The 22,362-nt window shown below is 39.2% G+C and overlaps 1 protein-coding gene across 1 annotated transcript; it reads left to right on the top strand.

Moving 5' to 3' along the window:
• The first annotated feature begins 6,513 nt into the window (after positions 1 to 6,513).
• PPID (peptidylprolyl isomerase D) lies at positions 6,514 to 22,283 on the top strand. The gene is made up of 10 exons (XM_027636347.1): positions 6,514 to 6,647; positions 8,328 to 8,468; positions 8,907 to 9,013; positions 13,691 to 13,879; positions 14,635 to 14,757; positions 16,330 to 16,436; positions 18,973 to 19,114; positions 21,305 to 21,391; positions 21,470 to 21,512; positions 22,055 to 22,283. Exons 1-10 carry the CDS (start codon positions 6,563 to 6,565, stop codon positions 22,141 to 22,143), a joined length of 1,113 nt encoding a protein of 370 aa, XP_027492148.1. The 5' UTR covers positions 6,514 to 6,562; the 3' UTR covers positions 22,144 to 22,283.
• Positions 22,284 to 22,362: the final 79 nt, after the last annotated feature.

Genomic DNA, 22,362 nt, shown 5'->3' on the forward strand with positions numbered 1-22,362 from the left:
AGACTAAACCAGTTGTCTTAGAGAGCCCAATGTCCACACTGCAAACATTTTACAGGGTTTTATATTGGACTGGTTGCAATCTAGTCCTGTGAGCACAATGAATGTCAGTGATTGGAGCACACTGAACGCGTTTCTGAAAACAGCTGGTTTAGTTTCTTCTGCAAATGATGCACTTTGTATGCCCACATGCTACTCCAAAATGTGAAGCATGACAAAGTCAGTGAGGACAACTGGGATACTGACTTAAAAATTGGCAGTGTAAATGCTCCGCACACATTGGCTGATGCTCAGTGCAAAATTAATTCTCGATGTTTTCTCTTAATGTGTATAACAGTCACCATGGTCTGAAATTGACAATATAACATTAAGATACTAGTCTTCTGAAGGTTATTTCTAAAAAAAAAAAAATTAAAAAATGGAGAAAACACAGCAAAATCAGCAAAGGTCTAAAAAATAACTTTCACAGTCAGTATGCACTGTCCCACCAAAACCAGAGTTTGGCTATATAGAACACCTGGCAAAGCAAATGCAGTGATTTTGCACTAACCCAAGAGTGCAAAATATGTGCAGATATAAAGAAAAAAGCCATACCACCTGCCAAGCAAAGACCATTTACAGCAATATGGTATGTTTCCAGGCCTCACTCTTCTAGGAAATACAGGAAATAAAAACGGCATATAAAAATCAAAAACTTATTGGTAATTTTCTGCCTGAGGGTCAGACTCTTTGTGTGCAGAAAAAGACAATTTAATTGTTCAAACTTCAGTCAGAAAATGAGCCAGATTCTCAATGCAGAAACAGATGAGGCTTTGTTAGGAAATTGCCAGTACATAAAAAGGATCATTCAAATCCTGGAATAGCTGAATGCTTGGAAAAGCATTTCTGTGTTTCACAGGGCATAAATCTTTCTAAAGATTCTCTCCTGAGAATGTAGGAACTAGGTTTTACAGCCAGGATAGGCAGGGTTAAAAAACAAGTCTCTTAAGTCACATTTTGCTTCTCTGTCACTTAGACCTGGATGAAATGATGAGTTCCTTTACAGCTACTTCTCTTCTACCCTGTTCAGTACTGAATGCACAAGTCCAAAATGCTCCTAAACCTTTGTTGTCAGAACTAGGCTTTGGAGGTACCAGAAAAAGAAGTCAGAGACCAATGCAGGTAAACTCCAAAGATTTAACAAAAAGTTTGTTAATCCAAGGTGTTTGTTAGTGATTTAGTGTTTAGTGTGGTGGTGCATGCTGTTTAAATTATGTGAACACAGATGAGTCTTGCTACACTTTGTAATGCATCAGCAACAGTCTGGATTCTGTAAAATAAATAAAATCCAGTTTCTAATGTCAATTCAAACATGCCAAGTAAAATGTGGTATCAAGAAACGTCTAGAGTTATTCTCTCTCCATATTAGTGGAGTACAGTAAGTCTACATTACTCTCCACAGAGAATTTTAAAACCTATTGTAAAATGTATCCCACTTCACAAGCAGAAACAGAAACTGACAGAAAAGGAAAGCTTGGGATTGCAGCCCCCTACAAATCAGCGTTACTCATCCTTCATTGAAGCGTTACATAATTTGCACTGTTGCTGCAGCAACTTTCCTCAGCCCCTGATCAGTACCACAAAGGTGCTGCTGTAACACAGATAAGCAGTTTAACTGTCTTTTTACATAGATATACAGTCAGCCGAAAACAAAAGACAGTTTGAAGGGAATATATTAATGTAATTGTTTCAAAGTTACTGGGAATTATTGATGTATGTAATGAAACATGTAATTTTCAATAGTCTTTGGTGTTAAAAAAAGAGAAAGGCCAGATAAAAAATGTCTTCTTTTAATCAACACAATATAAATATCAAATAATATGGCAAGAATTGGATTGTGTGAAGGTAATAGGTATTTACAGTCCTCTGAAATCACTGCTGTACTTATGCATCTTGCCAAATTTCCTAAAGCAAAAGTACTTCTTCCTCCAGAAGAGCTGAAAGATGTACACACCTGTGAATGTTCAAATACTTGTTTAGAACCTGGTTTGGTTCCTTTTCTCAACAAAGTCATTAGCATTGACAGATTGCTTTTCTAAGTCTCCTGCCTAGGACTCCACCCAAAGTCTAGCTGGAAAACCTCAAGTCCCAGATTTTCAATGGTGAAATCTGCCATGGGCCTTACTAGTTGCTGGTTGCACTCTTGTCTTTAAATCCATGCAGACATAGTTCACCTTGGACTCCATTCTACCCACATTAGATGCAGACTAAAAATGCTTTCTACATAATCAAGAATGCAGTCATCATAATTGATATTTCAATACTTTTTGGTGGTAACTATGATAAACAGCATTATACATTTACATGAAATTGTAGTAATATCAGGACATACATTTGTATCAAAACTGAGGGCAGGAATTTAGCAACAAAACCAACATCCTGCATTAGCGCTGTGGCAGCAATGACCAGCTGTTAGCTAGCACTTTGGGCCTCTTCTTGCAAGGCATGGCTTCTACTGTTATCAGAAATCACAGGCACTCTCTACCATTCCTCCTCACATCCTGAGGTCCTAATGCTACTCTGGATATTTGCCTCTAAACCATGTTCTAAGCAGAGCTAAAATATATAGCCAAAAAGTCTGCTTATTCGTGCTTGGTTCTTAACCATTTCTTCAGGGATCAGCATATCTGAAAGTTAGTGACTTTCCTTTTGATTTCTGTCATATTATGTCACCCTCTGTGTGGATAATTTTCTTTTTAAAATTTTAAAACATTCTGATAGAGGAACATATGGTTCTTTCATTGTTCAACATTGTGGTTTAATTCAGCTTACAGGAATCAGCACAGAGTCAATAACTGCTCAGTATGGGTTTAATCTGGGGCCTCTTTATTCAGTTTTATGCAGAAAAAGACTTGGTGAAGATGGGGAACAATAAACCTGATGATGAGAAAACAGATTTATTTTTTCTGTCTCGTGTGTCTCTCATGAAGGTGACATGCTTGATGTGCCAGGTCACATGGGAATAGCACATGATGCACCCTGTGTGTCACACGGCACCCTGTGTGTCACACAGCAACAGAGTGGCTGCTCTGTTTCACAGAAAGCAGTGAAAGCATTCTTACCAAGAATGTAACCAAGAAATTGCACGTTGGAAGCTTCTTGATAGCTGTTCTGAAAAGCTGATGACGTATGTGTTTCAGTCGCTTGTCAGATGGATCCCATCAGTACTCCACTGCACCATATTCTGAAGCTGCAATTCAGTCCACTGAAAACCCCATAAACATATGCTTTCTCCTGTACAAACCAAAATGGCTTATAATATCCTTAGACAAGGCAGTGCTGAACTGAGCCAAAGCACTCACTTTCTGGTGGAATTAACATTTTTAAGTCTCTATTTTCTTCATAGTGTCAAATATAGATTTAAAGGTGAAAAAAAAAGTGCAAGAAAATTAAACAAAAAGAAAAAATTCTAGCCTGAATGTGTACATGTTTGCCCATCTAATACAATCTGCAACAACTATAAACAACTATAAATATTTTGCAGTTTATTCTTTCGCGAATGCTATTTCCCTGGCTAGAATGATTATGAAATAAATTTGCTTACTGTGTATTCCATCAGAGTAACAGTTTTAGAATGACAGATGCATTTTTATGCATTTAACAACGATAGTTTCTTTAGTCAGGGAGGAAAGGAGAGGTGAAAACAAAGATTTGATAACAGGCTGATCTTTGAGTTTCATTAGGCTGGAATGTCATACTGCAGCAAGTAGGAAGTACTTGGTGGAGAGGAGACCTGTATTTGAACCCATTTCCTTCAAGATTTTAGCACTCCCAGCACGTTTATCTGTTGATAATACTCATATTACTTTTGCTGGGTAGCCAAAGCTGTATGTGCAGAAAAATAAATATCTGAATTGAAAAATTAACAGACAATTCAGTTATAGTGTGTATTTTCAATGTACTGTTTTACAGGTATTTACTATATAAACTACTGGACGTGTCAAAAGATAAGAGATATTTTGGTGTTAGGAAATATTCCTAAATTATAAGATCATAAAGCATTAGAGGATCACAGGGGTGATTTTAGTGCTTGAAAACACTTTTTAGAGGACTTTATAAAGTAAGTCTGACTTTGAAATAGATTATTTGTATATCAATTCAGTGTATAACTTATTATATAAATCTGAACATGAAATCACAGTAAATTCTTGACAGAAGTCACACTATGCTTGTTTGTCACAATCTGTCAATGACTATAAATTAATATGAAACTAATTATGCTACTGCAGTGTTTGGGAGATATTAATTCAGCTCACATATTTTCTAGAATCTCCTACTGGCACAGAGAAAACAGTTTGATTTCTCTCTTGTTCAGCTCACATCTCCAAATTAGCACAGAGATGGCCTCTTTCTTTGTACCTCTAAAGTACCTTGCACATAGGGACTTCTGACTGACTAGTGTAGGAATCACTCATCTAGAATCTAGACTATTCCAACTTGGCCAGTAAAAAAAACTGCAGAGACTGCGTAAGTCTGCTCCTGGAAGAATGAATCACTGCTTCTTCCTGAGAGGAAGCTGCCAACAGCTCTTGCGGGGGACACACACCAACACCACACACTTTACTCTGCTGTCTGCTAAAGAAATCTCTTCTAGACTGTACTCATTTGGCTAGCAACTGACTCACTGAGATCATAGAATATATTGGTTGGAATGGGCTTTTAAAGGTCTTCTAATCCAACCCCCCTGCAATAAGCAAGGACATCTTCAACTAGATCAGGTAGTGCAGACCCCAGTCCAACCTGGCCTGGGATGGTTCCAGGGATGAGGCATCTGCCACTTCCCTGGGCAATCTGTTCCAGTGTTTCACCATCCTCATTGTAATAACCTTCTTCATTTTATCTAACCTAAATTGACCTCCATCAGTTTAAAACCATTACCTCTTGTCCTATCAGAACAGGCCCTGCTAAAAAGTTTGTCCCTGTCTTTCTTATAGGCCTCTTTCAAGTGCTGAAAGGCAGCAGTAAGTTCTCTCTCAAAGCCTTCTCTTCTCCAGGCTGAACAATCCCAGCTCTCTCAGCTATTCCTCGTAGAAGAGGTTGTGTAATCATCCCATCCATCTAATCATCTTGGTGTCTCTCCTCTGGGCTTGCTCCAACAGGTCGATGTCCTTCCTGTGCTGGGGACCCCAGAGCTGGATGCAGTACTCCTGGTGAGATCTCATGATGGCAGAATCTCTCAACCTGCTGGCCATGCTGCTTTTAACATAGTCCAGGATATGGCTGGGCTTCTTGGCTGCAAGCGCACATTGCTGGTGTGAGATCCCTTCTCCTACAGCATCGCTCCTATGCTAAGTGTAATGACAAAAATATCTCAGCCAGTGACTGTAGCCTAGTGAATTACAGATGACTTAAAGCTTTGGTGGCCTTTGACATTGTGGAGCATGTGAAATCCCTGACACAGCTGCATGACCTGGCTCAGAGAGAGAAATGCCTTAGTGTGGTTTCACTGATTTCTCACTAAATGTTTCCAGATGGTAGCAGACGGCTTTTCCTTCTGTTAAGGGTTCCCAGATGTAACATGCAACAAGCAACTGGTGCTGATCACCTCTCCTGTCCAACATCTGTAGCGAGGCTGTGGGAACGATCATGATGGAGTATATGGACTGAAGTTATTAATATCAATGCTACTTTATCTATTATTTCAGTCTGGGATTGACATGTCTTCTGACACACCTAATATTGAGAACATACTACGAGAGAGATGAAAATCAGCTTGGTGAAGCTCAAGTCCAAACATATAAAGATGACATGAATTAGAGGAGAGAGCCTTTGGAGGATACAGTGAATCAAAGAATGAATGTAGAGGTTTCTGGGATGGATTGGAGGAGTCCAAGAAGTAAAGAGGCTCATTTTGATGATCAGCATTCCCAGAAGGACTTTAAGTTTGCAGGAGTCAAACCCCAGCAGTCTTCTCCCCCTTCTACTTTTACCTCAATATGTGCCTTTTCTCTATGATGCCAGTGAGCACAGGATGTGGCCATGTTAACCATTCACCTCTTTGGGAATCCTACACCTTGAGGAGCCCCAAGTGTGTTGTTGGCATTCACACCCCTTGGCCAAAACAAGTGCCTGAAAGAGATTGTTTGCTTTGGAGCAGCTATCATGATATTCATACTTTGGGAAGAAATATATTTTGTTTTCAGACCTTAGAAAGACTGGAGTTACATTTATGTTGCAGTAGTCACTTTTGACAATTTGCCCATTCTTTCCATCGGTCACAGCTTTTCACAGACCCTGCAAAACATAAACCCAGGCAAAGTCTAAATCTCCTCTCCTTACTCGCCTTTTCAGGCCTTGCGTATGTGTGTGTGCATGACCTCGAGAAAGACACGTTTTTCCTTTGCGGACGCAGCAGTAGCCGTGTCCTGCAGCCCATCTGCAGGACCGTGGCTCCCGGGAGACACGCCGCCGTCCCCGCCCGCTCCCGGCGGTGGGAGGAGCGGGAGCGGCCGCGACCCGCGGGAGGCCGGGAGGGATCGCGGGCGGCCGAGCGGGCGGAGCTACCGCGCCAGCGGGCAGCTGCGGGATGGCGCACCCGTCCCCCGCCGCCCGGCCCAGCAAGGCCAGCAACCCCCGCGCCTTCTTCGATGTGGACATCGGGGGCGAGCGAGGTGGGGAGGGGGCGGGACGGCGCCCGGGCGAGACGGCCGGGGCCGGGCCGGGGTGTGCCGTGCGGACCGCGCGGGGCCCGGGCCGGGCGGCGGGAGCGGCGGGGATCGTGCCCGGCCCCGAGCGGAATGTTCTCCATGGGGGGAGACCGCCGGGACGGACTGGGAGCTGCTGCTGCCGCGGGCTGCGAGCGCACAGCCCGGCAGCGGGGAGGAGGAGGAGGAGAAGGAGGAGGGCGGCCCCGCCGCGAACAGGCCTCCCCGCGGGGCCCTGCGCGCTCCCGCCGCGGCTCCAGTCTAGAGAGAGGCAACATGTCAGCACTGGCGCCCTCTCCCCACGGTCGGGGAAGGTGTCGTGGGTGATGCCGGGGTGCCGGTGCACACACAGCGCCATGAGTGACCCCTGCCGCGCGTTCCCATGGCAGCCCTGCCCGCCCGTCCCTGCCCATCCATGGCTCCCAGTGCTGCCCACGTGGGCGGCCGGTCCTGCGCGCCTTTTCCATGTGCTGCCCGTGGGCCAGGGCCGCCCATTCCACTCCGGGCTCCAAGCCCTGGGACCTGCCGCGGCGTGGGGAGTCGTACCTGGCTGCTGGGTGGGCAGTGGGGTCTGCGGGACTGAAAGCTCAGGGCAGTACGGCAGCCCTGGTACTCTTGGCATCGCCAGTGCTGCCAGAGGTCATTTGGAAATCTGGGCAAACGGTCAAAAACATGGAAGCTGAGGAAATACTTGGAAGTGTAGGTTTTCAAAATATGCACGGGTAAAGATTGAGGCTGACTAAATTTTGTCGGGATATTGCCTCATTTATTCATTCTGCTATTCAAAGGAATAGAAGAAAGTCTCTAGGATGATTTACCTTTTATTGACTTTCAATTGTCTAATTTGTTTTCATTCCTGTATTAATTAGAATTAATGTATTTACATTTAGCTTCCGGTAGAGTGAAGTTATGTTAATTAATTGACTATGAGTCTGATGAGAAAACAGGAGCATCAGCTGATGGCAGCTGCTGGGAGTGAGAAGTAGCTTCCCTGGGAAGCCAGTTTGTGAAGGGATGAGAATTTTGCACAGAATCCATTTATTGACTGTTACAGGATCTGTTAGCTACTCAGGTTTCATGTCCTTTGGTTAAAACGTGGCATGTTTTTGGAATTAATGTCAATTGCTGTGTCTTAGTAAAATTCAGGTTTAAGAGAATGAGGACTAGGGTTGGTATATGTGTTTGGCATAAGCTTTTTGTTCAAATAAAGGTCTACACGAAACAGTCTTTCTTATTTTTCATCTACTTTTGATTGAACAAGCTACATGTATATGTTAAATTAGACATAAGTGTGCATATTAAAATACATGATTTGGGTTTGATATATCTGTGTGTGATTTTCCGTGCACATTTTTTTGGCAGAAAATGCATTCAGCTTTTTCATTAGTTTTTGGCAGAATCTGTCTCTATTCCCCCTACATTATTCTTGACAGAATGGAATCCACTGTTGGTAATAACCTTGCTAAAAGCCCAGTATAACTGCCAGGAATTGCCATGGAGCAGCCCCCCCAAGTGGAAATTTAATAGTCATGTAAATAAAATAATAAAGTTAGAAACATTAATTTCTTTTGACATATAATGCTCCACACATCACCATGCCAAGGACAGGACTTAAAAATATGTCTCATTCTCTCTTTGTCATTTCAGTTGGACGCATTGTCTTTGAATTATTTGCTGACATTGTACCTAAAACTGCTGAAAATTTCCGTGCGTTATGTACAGGAGAAAAAGGAACAGGGCCTACCACTGGAAAACCTCTCCATTATAAAGGATGTCCTTTCCACAGAAGTAAGTTCTATGAAGCCCTCTGTTTTCCTATTGGTAACAAGTTATCTACCATGAGTATTTGAAATAGTGTTAAATAATATTTCAAGGACTTGTTTAAGAAATAACTTGACTGAAAGTTTTTGACTTTTTGATCCTCCTAATGGCTAGATGTTCTTACCCTGCATTGACAATAGTAAATTGTAAATTTACCGATAAGTTAGTAATAGTAAAACTAGTTTACTCTGAGTTGTAAACAGGTTGAAATGAATTTCAGGTTGAAGTATCAAGTGATATCCACAAAATTGAAGGAGTACTTAGTGGACACTTGATAAATAAATAAAAGGTGGGTTTTGGGCTTTTTTAGGTGCTGGTGACAAGGATTGCTCTTCATCTCTGAATTGTTTCTCTTCATGCCTTCCCTGCCTTGGTGATACATTTTATATTTATTTTATTTTACAGTTATTAAGCAGTTTATGGTCCAGGGTGGAGATTTCTCAAACCAAAATGGCACAGGTGGAGAAAGTATATATGGTGAAAAATTTGAAGATGAAAACTTTCATTATAAGGTACTCTATTGAAAATATTGTTGTATTCAGTTGGTGAAGTTTTATTTTTCTTCAAGGTCAGAATTAGTGCTTTTTAGTCCAAATTTAGTGTATTTTTAAGCAATGGAAAGAATGCAGCAGAACAGCCCCAAATTAATTGATCCTTAAGGTCATTCATGAATGTAGAACAAATACATGTAGGAATACATACAAAAAGAGGTCAGCCTTGTTAAAACAAAGAACTGTAGTTTTATTTTTCTTCTTAATTGCACCATCAGAAATTAATTTTAAACAATAGTTCTCCTTTAAGTAAGGATATTATTTTAAAAGATTGGCAAATTTTGTTACTCTGAAGCATCTACAATATCTTAGCATTAATTGGATTTTATGCTTTTTTCATACACTAATAATATTCATAAGATTAGATATGAGAAATACTTTTCTTAAGAAGACGGAAATCCATGGTAGATTGCAGAATTAATCTAAAGGAAAATTTAAAAGAAAGCGTTTTCATTACTATAGTTATTTTCAATGATATGGGAAGTAAAAGTTTATATATAGCTTTTATTCAACCAAAATGTTGGGAAAATGTCCTGTGAACAAAGCAAGCTTTTGAAAGGTCTGGATTTGAGGACTTCATTTAAAGAGATCACAGAATCACAGAATGGTTTGGGTTGGAAGGGACCTTAAAGATCATCTAGTTCCAAACCCCCTGCCATAGGCAGGGACACCTTTTTTTAGACCAGGTTGCTCAAAGCCCCATCTGACCTTAAACATTTCCATCTTGAACACCAAACATGAACATCCAAACCTGAACATTCAAAGATACTGGGTTTCACATCAGAAATTTCTGCCTCTCCCATTACTTACCACTGTTTCATAACTAGCAACCATTAGTGTGTCCCAGAAGCAGTTTTGTCAGCCCTGCTGCAGGAAGAGAGGAGGGAGCTGTGCTGCAAGAGTTCTGCACATGATTCTAAATCTTTGTCCACAAAATCAACATCTGGTGACACCAGGGAGACTACATGTGTGTTTGCTTTACACACACAAGTGTTCCTGTCAGCATATCTGTGTACCTTAAGCCTACAATTTATACAGCATTTAAAGATCTCCAAATTTAAGTATTACCTGTACACCGTGACTTATATTTTTTGGCTAGCAGTCAGGTATTCTGGAGAAAAGTGGCAACCATAATAGTTGTTCTGAGGGTTGATCTGTGGTCTCAGCTGTACATAAAGGGCTGTGTGACTGAAAAAAAAGCCCCCTGTGCTTGAACTATCAGTAATTGTGGCTTGAACCTGGGTAGGAGTACTACTTGGCAAAAACAGAAATAACATGTTCTGCAAGTACCCCTTACAACAGCCAGGACACCTGCTGCTGTAGGAGTAACAATTCTCAGCATTTGCTTTAACTGCTTTCATATCATGTTATGTGTGATAGCATATGAGAGACTCCTCAACAACACTGACTGAAAAACTTAACAGGGGTTAAAGCAAAGCTTTGACTGCAATTGTGCCTGCCTCCAAACAGTATTTTAGGAAAAGAAAATATGACAATCCTTTAATCAGACATAAAAATCCTTTACCAAGTTCACAGAACCACAGAATCAGTTAAGTTGGAAAACACCTTTGAGATCGTGGAGTTCAACCCTTGACCGAACACCATCTTGTCAACTAGATGATAGTGTCACAACTAGTCGTTTCTTGAATGCCTCTAGGGATAGTGATTCCATCACTTCCCTGGGCAGTCCATTCCCATGTTTCACAACCCTTTCTGTGAAGAAACTCCTCCTGACCTGAACCTCCCCTGGTGCAGCTTGAGGTCGTTTCCTCTTGTCCTGCCACTAGTTGCCTGGGAGAAGAGACCAGCCCCCACCTTGCTTTCAGGTAGTTGTAGAGAGTGATAAGGTCACCTTTGAATCTCCTTTTCTTCAGGCTAAACAACCCCAACTCCCTCAGCCACTCCTCAGAGGACTTATAGGACTTAGATTTCGAGCCATAGTCGGAAATGTGTCTCCAGTATTCTTCATAAAGATAATTACAGTTGTGAGAGGTGTTTTCTGAACTCTTGACACTTGCTAAGGTGGTGCCTGTAGCACTACTCTGAAAAGTTACTCTTTTGGATTGGTCCTTGTCACAGGATCTCTAGCTCCCTGAGAAGGAGACTGTGTCATCATTACTTTTTTGGTTGTTCTTTGAAATCTGGAGGTAATTATGCAAATGATCCCCATTTCTGTACTTCTCTGACTGCTCAGCTATAACAAATGTTGTCAAAGTGCCAGAGATGAGTTGAGGAACTCATGAGGATCTTGTATAGAGTCTGGGAGTTTGATTCCCGTTATCTGTTTGCCAAGTATTGTTACGATTTTAGTGGGAGTTAAAATGCCTCTACTAAATAGAAATCCACTGGGTCTTGCACTTAATCTAGCAGTCCTGCAAAGTGTTCTCTACCCGCTGTCTCGGACAACAGTGAATTGTTTTGTTGATGCTTCGAGGACACTGGAGCAGTTTATTCTTGTCTTGTTTGCATGGTTTGTTGTAAATTGCAGTAAACTGCAAGACCCCTTACCCCTTGTCGGTAGTCCTCTTACACAGATCAATCCCACTAGGCTTTTTTTGGTGTAACTTCTCCAGCTGATGGATCTGCTGTTGTGGAACACCCAACTTACCAAGCATGGTTACCATGGCATAGTTTTGCAAACCTTGAATCTGTCAGAGAATCTGATTTTGTCCTGACTTTTTTGCTTGCTTAATGAACTTACAGAATGATAGCAGAAACTGTTATGGGAAAGACACTCTATCTGCAGTGTTTTTCAAAACACTCATGGCAAGAAAATGCATGAGTGACAACAGTTTTGTTTATAAATAGAGACGCTCATCAGGGAACTAATGTTGAGAGTTGGTCCCAAATGAAGTGGGATTGCGATAAGTGTGAAGATTGAAGCTACCAGATTCCTCTCTGTAACCTTTCAACTTGTCCCCCGATCTTTACAGACAAAAGTTAAACCTGAAGGTGTAAGGCAATGCCAGAACTTACTGTTACTTGGCTTTTTGTTTACAAACCATTGCTGTCTAGCATTAGCTGTAATTGTAGGGGGGTGGGAGGGCAGAGGGAAAGGTAAGATTTACAGGTCTTGGGCAGTGAATCAGTGACCAGCCTCAAATGATATTTGCAAAACCCTTCTGTGGGGGAACCGTTCTTTAACTTGTTTGCCAGCAAGTACAATGCAAAATGTCAGATACTTCTTTTGGAGGCTGCGTTCCTGCAACGCTCAGTTACTACCAGATGCCTTCTCTTGCTGTGGAATACAGGCTTCTCTCTGTTGTTTGCCATCTGTGACTCTCAGGGTGAGTTTCAAGGTTAGAACAGACAAAGTCAGGATTCCAGTAGGTTTCTGTTGGCTAGGTGCCAATCTAGCTCTCAGCTGTACAATCTTTTCCCAGAGTTCCGAAGCTAAATTGTGATTAAAAGATTCAGACTCACTGTGCCTTATGACCAGATGAAGAGCTTAGGCAAGGAGTTCTCCCTGCCACCATGGAAGTCCAAACACTGTATGGGAAAACAATTTTCAACAGGTTCTTCGAACCAGTTGAGAATACAGGGACAAACCAGGTGCTTAAATACAGCTGTCTCAGACTGTTGTCTCAAACTAGTCAACCTCCCACCGAGCTTTGAGGTGTGCCTCACAGCAGTTTCTGTTTCCATGCCCTCTGTGCTGTCATACTTTTTCTTTCCACTCCCCTCCTCCCCACAGTATCAAATTTCGTAGGAATACCAAAGCATGCACACTTTAGACATGTACCAGTGCCTTGGTATGACATACTGACTTACATTAAACAGAATTCCTTGCACTTAGTAACCAGATCAACTTGAAGAGAATAAAATCTTTAGGGCTGTATCATACCAGTTAAACGAGATATTCACAACACATATGAAAGTACATTTTTTGCAGTACAAGTGAAAATGAAATAATCTGTGAGATGGAACAAGATAATTCTTATTTCCAAAAAGGAAAAAGTACTTGTGGGAAACAAGATAAATAGTATCATCTCATATTGGGCTGTTTAATAATCTTTTTTAGTTTGTGGCCTGGTAGCATGAGCCAAAATAATTAGATGGTTAAAAATCCCAACAGATTAAAAACTCTGTCTCCAGGAAAGTGAAGGAGATTAAAAAAAAAACAAACAACAAAACGCTACCCTGTAAATAACAAAGACCACAGTCCTCTAAACTCCACTGTTTTGCAATATAGTTTGTGTTAAGTAGCCCTTATAAAATTGACAATACTTAGCCATCTTGGCAGGGTAACATTAAAACTAGTTTAAGTGGTGTTTAGCTTTGTTTTTTGAGGCCAGTATTCTTGAATAATCCAATGAGGAATTTCATGTCTCTGAGGTGATGTCTAAACCCCGCAGCTGGGCAGGGGGCCCTGTGTAGAAGCAGTGGACAGGTGTTACAGCATCAAATCACATGTGGCTGTGCTTGCTAGATTGGTGGGGGGCAAATAAAGACTGAGTATTTGCCCTCTTCAGTCTGATAGGTAAAATTAGTTGCTAACTGTATGTAACTGTCTGGGTTACCAAGTTGTTGCTATGGCTGTCCTTGCTATATATATGAACAGCATTACAGAATCTTATGCATGGTTTTCTAACAGATTTTTCATATATGTTGACTGTGATTTTTTTTTTCCCAATGCAGCATGATAAACCAGGTCTGCTGAGCATGGCAAATGCAGGACCTGGTACTAATGGCTCTCAGTTCTTTATTACAACGGTGCCTACTTCTCACCTGGATGGGAAACATGTGGTGTTTGGCCAAGTGATCAAAGGAATGGGTGTAGTTAAAATACTCGAAAACGTTGAAGTAAAAGGAGAAAATCCTACTAAGGTAAACAAAATCCAAAGCACTGAGGGATGATGTTTATTATTCCATTGTATGATGCATATTCATTTCTTTTAAATGCTTGATGTAATGTTTAAAAATATTAAATGTTAGACAGCTGTTTCTGCTAACAGTGTTAATCTCCATTTTACTGTTCTTGTTAAGAGGCTTTTGTTCTTACACTGTAAATTTCCCCTGCACAAACAGTTTATTGTTCAACACAGCTGGGAGGGTGGAAGCCTTTGCGAGAAGTGTAGGATGGGTGATGAAATTAAAAGGTGGAATTCACAACCCTACCTTCTTATAAATTTTGTGTCAGAAGTCGTGTTTCTGAAAAAGCAGTCAGTATGTAGGTCATGTCAGTTTGTGGGTGTTTGAAAAATTAATACTTCTGTAACTTTAAAAGACTTGGCAGTTGAAGAAAGAACCATCGTCTCTAATGTAGTAGAACTTCCGTGTCTTGTGTTTTGCTGCAGCTCAGCTTGTTGCCAGTTCCTCTTCCAGCCTCTCTGTGAAGTGTGGGTATGGTGTTCTTGGAATGCTGCTCCTCTGAGCACAGCACTTGGTGTGATAAAAGCCTTTTGATGAGGATAGGTTAATGATGTGATGGGCTTCTGAGACAAATACACCCAAACAACAGATGAAAAAGCCTTTTTACTGAATTTCAAAAATTTCAGAGAGCACTCAGAAGTTATGGTTTTGTTGTTTTTTTTTTAATTGTCTTAATTAGCAGTACTGCTATTTACACTTTATTTTTTCAGTTGTGTGTCATCGCTGATTGTGGAGAGCTAAAGGAAGGAGATGACTGGGGAATTGTTCCCCAAGATGGATCTGGAGATGCTCATCCAGATTTTCCTGAAGATTCAGATATAAACTTGAAAGATGTAAGTATTTTTCTTCTTAGGTATTTTACGGAAAGCAAGACTTGTAGGTAGTTACATGGTGTCTCTGATGATGTTCATTAAGCTTTTTTCCTTAAGAATGGATTAAGGTCCTGATTAAACAGTAACATTGTATTTTAGGAAAGAGAATGCTGTGGAGGGGATTGTTATCTCTTTTTTTCAGTGCTAATTGCAGCCGATTTTTTTCCCCAATAACTAAAACCTCAATTACTTACAATTGTCACACTTTTTTTTTCTATTCTTGGTTTCTTTTTACTTTTGTTTGTGCTGTAGTGTCAAATTGCAATTACTAGAACTCCATCCTGCGGATGACTAATTTAATGTTGTACCTAAACACTTTTTCTGTGCAATATTTTAAATAACCATCTTTAAACAGACTTTGCCTCACTTCCTAGAAATTTTTCCTAGAAAAAAGATTTTTAATGCATCAGAGCTAGTCATTCTCAATTCCCAGTAGTTGTTTACTTTTCAAATTGTTCAAACTGAAGGAAAGTCTGTGGTTGGAATTTAGGGAGCAGACTGGTGAAAGCAGCTCATTTGCAGGTTTTTACTCTATCATGAAAGTGAACTAGACAAACTGTGTAAGTCAAACAGTGATTTGTGAGAGAGGAAAAAAGGGAGCTGCATGTGTAGATTGCAAATACAGAATTACAAAGTAGAATAGTAAAATCTCATTACAGTTAGAAAACAGGAACTCCTTGTATCGGGCTGTTGAGAAGCATTTCAACTTGTGGAAATGTGCAGAACTGAAATTGGCAGGTGCCTGCGTCCTTTAACTTTAAACTTGTTCATATAAACCAACTACAGAAACCATGGTGACATTGGTCTCACTCTGTGATCAGTTTTTTTCAAGGTCATTATTTCTAGTAGGGTAGAAGTGTAAACTGATAGTATTACAAATGGCAATATATACATTTGACAGAGCTTAAGACAACTGTGTTACAGGCAGCAGTAAGTACAGACTGTTTATTGCCACTGGAAAAGTAACTTCACAGAAATGTATATGATTCTGGAAATAGAAATGATGGATTTGATAAAGACAAGCAGTTGTTCCTTTTCTCCCTTCATGGTTATTTTCAGTGTTTAGGGAGAAGGAAAATTGTGTTGATATGACTCCTAGTTTAAGAGGGTGCAGATTTCATGTGACTGATACCATTTTGAGAAGCAGAAGATGATATTTTCTCAGGAATAGGCAATCTTGGTTGAATACTTTGATTGTTAACATATCTTCTTTTCTTTAAATAATGAATATGTGGGTAACAGCATTTAGGGGAAAGAGCTGAACTGCTGTGTTGTCTGTGGTATTTTCTCACCTTTCATAGTGTAGAAAACCCACTAGGAATTTAATCTTTGAGACATTTGTGTTTCATAAAGTAGATAATATTACAGAAGTGGTTTGAAGCTAGTATTTGTCTAAAATTGGAGTATTTCTATTCTAAGGTTTTATAATTGTTGAAGGAAGATGGATGTGGGATCCTACTGTTAAGCATTAGTTACTTCAAGACTTCTTTCATAAATACATTCATACTGTATATTTCCCATCTATTTTATTAGGTTGACAAGATTGTGGCCATAGCAGAAGACACAAAGAATATAGGAAATACTTTCTTCAAATCGCAAAATTGGGCAATGGCAGCTAAAAAATATAGTAAAAGTTTACGGTAAGGCTATCATCACTCAATCAGATAGTTCCTGTAACCCAAATTAATACTGCTATCAAGCAATGATTTGTGCATTTAAAAAGTGCCTGTTGCATTGCTCTTCTCTTTTTTAAATAAAGAGCCTTCTGAATCTGGAAAACATCTGGTTGATTTTTGGCTACTTACGTAGGTCTTCTACTGATTGCTATGTAAGAGCTATAGGCAGAAGTATTGTTTCTAACTGACTAAATAGTCCTTTTTTAACACACTTGCTGTGGTGGTGCATAACTGGGAAGAAAAGAACAATAGTATACAGAGTAGTTAATGGATAGCAAAGGAGGGAGATACTTTTTCTCTGATTTCTAAAGAGCAGTAAGTTTAGGAAGTCGGTAAGTTCAAAAGACAAATGTGACTCTTATCCATTCATTACTATTTTTATTCTGAGGCTCCATACCATCATCCTGACTCCATGTATAATTCAGACTTGCTTTCAAAATCATGGTCTTTCTGCTTTTATTTCCATACTGCTCCTTTCTTCTTTCCAAGCTTTTTGCTTTCAATATATGAACATCTCTTAAAGTTATACTGACCTTTATCCCTGCCTTCTTAATGATCATTGGTCAACTGGCATAACGATAATGAAAAAAAAAAATTCAGGCATATGTAGTGCTTCAGTGGAGTTTTTAAGTGACTGGGTTTCAAATAAATTATGTCTTTCTGAAGCATAAAATGAATCCCTTAACTGCAGATTTTAACCCAAGATGCAGTGTCTCCCACTGCCCTCAAAAAGCCCATTATAGACCAACACAAACCTCGAAGCAAATAGGATTTCTATGCAAACCTTTTGGAAATCATATATAAAGAAGGCTGGAATGGATCTTTAAGGATCTTTGTGTTGTGTCTGTCTATTTTCTCCCCCCATACTTAGGTAAATACCACGTATAATTATGCCATCCCTTACAATTAGTTGTCTTGCTCACTTTTAAGCACACCCAGTGAAGGCTCTTCCAATTTGAACCTCTTTGGTGCTTATTTTTCCTTGTAGAAAGCATAGTAACTTTTCTAGACTAAACAAATCTCATCATTCCAGCTCTTTACAGGCCATACTTTTGTGGACACTCTGTTATTGTATCTTAAAATCTAATACTTCATGTAGGAATGGTGTACTTTAGCTGGCACTTTGCCAGAAATGATAGGAATAGAATAGCTCTTAACAGGGTGTCTCCAATGGCATATGTACAATTCACCTAGCACACCACGGCTTTCTCTTTTTACCAATAGAAACCTTTGTAGCCTCCTGTTCTTCTTCTTGTTTTATTGCTTCTTAGCCTTTTTTTTAATAGTTTGTATGTGTGAATTTAAACCTTTTTTGTAAAAAAAATCATTACTTCCCGTTGTCTCCCTTGATACTCATCTTACTAATTTCTTCGACTTGGAAGCTCTGATTTTGTTACCAGAATGGTTGCAGCCTTTCATGTTTTGGTGTGATTTATAAATATATTTGTGTTCAGTTTGTTTTGAATATAATACAGATTTGTGTTCCATCTCTCCTTACTTTTTTTTACTCTTTTCTCTCTCTTCTGTTTCTCATCTTTTGCATAATGCCCAGCAAGTGGAAAAATCACTGGGACTACTTCTAATTCAGTTTTTAAGTATTGCTTATTTCTGTGATCCAAAGTTATATACAAACCATGCAACACTCAAAAGACAGAGCATGCAAAAATTGAACTTACACAGGCATTGATCTGCAAAGGCTGCATTAATCATGGCGTGCTTAAAATGTGAATGTATGCAAGCACATGATTTTTATTTTTTTAAATAAAAGCCACTGAAGTTCTATTAAGTGGACCATTAAAGAATTGAGACTTTTGTACCCACGACAGACCTTTGCCACTTGAAATAAAAACCAGACAGCTGTAGTACATTGTAAATTAAGAATGAGATACAGTTTGCCTATCAGTTTGCTTTTGAAACAGAAATGCAGTAACTGCTGTGGCTTACTCTTGAACAAGTATCACTTTTGAAGTTCAGGAAAAAAGTCATAAAGGAAAACAGTGGGAAGAAGGTGGTGTTACTAATGCTCATAAAACCATATTCCTGTACAAAGTAGAGTTACCTTCAGATTTTAACCATAAATGCCTAAGCTAATTAAAATATTACTGAGGGAACTGGAGATGAAGCTTTCCATGAATGTGGAAGGTGCAGCAGTGGTGTTGATTTTTTGGCTCCGATGAGCAACGTGGTTTTTGAGAATAAACTTACTGAAATAAATTCTAACGGTTTCCTGCTGTCTAGAATAGTACATTTGTCTAAGAAAATGCTGCTAGTACAGTGGAGGACTAGGAATTACAGGAAAACATTCACCAGTGAGTTGATCTTTTTCATCAGGGTGGGTTTTAGGTATTTAGTTTAATAAACATTTGTAATAGTGGAATTGAAGCTGCTTTAGAAATAGTAGTTTGGATACGCCAGTTTGCACATATCTGTGGAAAGATAGACAAGGAAGTTGAAAGTTGCAACACTAATACATGTTCTAATACAATCTCTTTTTCTGCAGGTATGTAGAAGCTTCTGAAGCAGTGGCAGAGGAGGCAGACAAACCAAAGTTGAAGACTGTTGCTTTGACCTGTGTTTTAAACATTGGCGCTTGTAAACTAAAACTCTCAGATTGGCAGGGAGCCATTGAGAGCTGTTCAGAGGTAAATTTAATATTTAGCATTTTGATTAACATTTGGCCTAAATAGAAAAGGAAGACTGAAACTGCAAAGCTTTTTTAAGGAGTCTTCTGACAAGCTTATGATTTGAAAGTAAACAAAGTAGAAGCTCATTGTGAAGTTATTACTAACTTTCCAGTATGTGGCTTTTTAAAAAGATTTTGAAATTGAAATGAATCATTAAACAAAGGAAAGAGGGCTGTTTCTTACTGTCATTGTCAGTTTGGTTTGCAGAACAAAGAGTTAAACTGTCTTCACTGAAAGGGGAGTACTTTTCTCTGTAAGACTAATATGAGCAAAATGTTCTACTTGCTTTTAGATTTGATGGTGTCATATTTTATTCATGAAAGTGACTTTTCTAACTAAATAACTAACCTTTCGGGTAGGCTTAGTGGTGAAAAGAAACCAGTGAATAGGAAAAAAGAAAGAAGGTAATATAAATATGGAAAACCACTAGAATTGAAAAAAAAATGTAAATTTAAGGAAACTTTAAATAATTTAGTAAAACTCTGAAATTTTGAAGGAAACAGAGGAAAGAACGCTCTTATCTGTTAGCAGAGGATCCTGAGCAGCATCTCCTAGTGCTTCATGCTGAAAGCAGGAGTCTCAGCTAATCTGTGTGTGAGAGCTCATTAGAGAGCTGGCTTGCTTTCTAACCTGCTGATGGTGTTACCACATGGAAAACTTTCATGAACCTATATTCACAATAGACAAATGAGGAATAAGGAAAGAATAAAGAAGAAAACTGTGTAAGGTGATACCTGTCACTGAGAAAATGGTAAAAACTGAAACAACATTTAAGTGTTACAGATAGAAATTATTAATCATAATACTTGCCATTGTGGGAAGACAATCACACTTCCTTTATTTTTGAGATTAAATAATTGCTGGATATAGACAACTCCATAGCTGTAATAGCCTTCTGAAAGGGATTTAGCTTATGTCTCACAATGTATCAATGTTTTAATCAGAGCACCAGTTTCCTAAAATTAGCTACTAAAGTTCTAGGTAATTGTTAGTGAGAAACTATACACTTTTACTTCTATGATTTCTTAAGGCCCATAGGAGTTTTAATTAACTGCCTGTAAAACGTGCATTTGTTGGTGTAAATAAGGAATTATGAGCGGCTGAGCCTGTTCAAACAAACCTTGCCTTGAAATAGTTGTAAGAGCAATGGTCAAGGTAAAACCAAAGAATGCTACCTATGTGTATTCAACACAGACCCCTAATTCTTGACACAGGAGAGAGAGAGGCTGAAGGCTTTATAGCAAACAGATCAGGGGGAGTGGCTGGAGTAACACTTCTTTGTATTAACAGCCAATACTGAAGTGATTTAAAAAATAAGAATCTGTTGTCTAATGTTTATAATCCATATTAATGATTTAAAGTGAATAAATTAAATTAATAAAGTGACACATTTCTGTGAAGACATTCCCTCTAATCACTGAGAAACTATATTCTTTAAAACACTGTAGAACTAACTGCAGGAAGAATGTGATTTCCACAGGCAAGGTAACTGCTAGCTAGCCAAATTAACTGAGGTATTTTGAAAAAATAATCGAAGTAATCAAATAGTGGAACAATCTCTTTGCCCAGGCACTGTATTTCCTATTTTGATATTGTCATATTAGAGCTGGCACATACACATTATCGAAAACATTAATCTCAAAAAAGGCATAATGATTGGAACTTGGCAAGGTTCCTGAAGCATGATGAAATGGATTGCCTGCATGTGTCTTTCTAGCCTACAGTGAAAAAAAACTTTACAGGAAATCTGTGTTTTATTTATGACGCCATTTGAGGGTTTTTTGGTGTGAAGGAAGGAGCTGCAATATAGAGTTGTATGGTGAGACTCAAGGTTAGGATAATTTGAACTGCAGCAACTCCTCAGCCTTGACAGCTAGCTATATATACACACACACAGCTGTTACATTTTAGCCTCCTGTGTGCTCATCCTTCACAAAAGACCACTTTTGGTGCAGTGGTATTGAAGCCACTTAGCTAGATATTCAGTGTTCTGCATTACGGCATTCCTTTTTATACAGTTAATGTTTTGACAGTTTACCCTCAAACTAACTGGGAAGATTGTCTGCTGGTGTGAATTTTGCCATTTGTGGAGATGGGAGGCTGTGAAGTATAAGAAATGTTAATGTGACAATTTTATTAAATTTACAGGCTCTTAAAATAGATCCCGCAAATACTAAAGCTCTCTACAGACGGGCCCAAGGATGGCAGGGAATAAAAGATCTCGATCAGGCACTGGTAATGATCACCTTTTTTTTTTTCCTTAAATCTAAAAATTTCATCAGACCATTAATTTATATTTCTCTTTTATTTAAGGCTGATCTTAAAAAGGCTCATGAAATAGCCCCTGAAGACAAAGGTAAAATAAAACTGTTTCATCAAAAAATCTGTTAAGAATTTAACAAAGTATGTAGGGTAGTATTTAGTAGGAATTTATACCAGCGTGATGCCTAAAATGCTAGCTTCTTAAACACTGATGTATTGAGCACAAAGCCCACTGAGGTGGAAAACCTGGTCTTATACAGCAAGTGATGCTTCTGTTGCACTGGAACACCTGCTTATGTAGGTCAACAGCATTCCTCTTGAACCATGTCCCTATCTCCCAGGGCTCTTACTAGCTTAGTTTCCTGGTCAAAGTGGGTGAGATTTTTAGCTCATAAATTCTGTGTCGGCACCAATACTGTGCTTGCTCTACACTCCTCTACGTGGTGACCTTACCAGATAACACAGGGTCAGGGACAAGGCTTTTTGCTGCTACTATCTGACCTAATCCAAGGTTGAATGCAGTTTTATTAAATAAAATAACGTAAGTTCGCTCCAGCATTGTGACCTGGTCTTAACCTATTAGGAGACCTAATGTAAGTGATTATTGTAACTGTCATGATTTTTCTTTTTAATCAGCTATCCAGACGGAAACACTCAAAATCAAGCAGAAGATAAAAGCCCAAAAGGAGAAAGAGAAAGCAGCTTATGCTAAAATGTTTGCTTGATTTTTTTCTCAACATTTAAATCTATGCACTAACTCATGCAAAAGGATAAACAGAGCTGCTTCTTTCATTTGCTCTCTGCTGCAGTTTTCAGTGTTTACAACACAAAAAGTCTAATAATAAAGACAAACTATTCAAAGATGGTGTGGTTTTCTTTTTTTTTTTCAGCTGTAGTAACTTGTGTTTTGCAACTCAGGTATGGTTCTAATGTGTAAATCAATA

Source organism: Corapipo altera, unplaced genomic scaffold, assembly GCF_003945725.1.
Source record: "Corapipo altera isolate COAL_440 unplaced genomic scaffold, ASM394572v1 22b, whole genome shotgun sequence".
NCBI lineage: Eukaryota > Metazoa > Chordata > Aves > Passeriformes > Pipridae > Corapipo > Corapipo altera.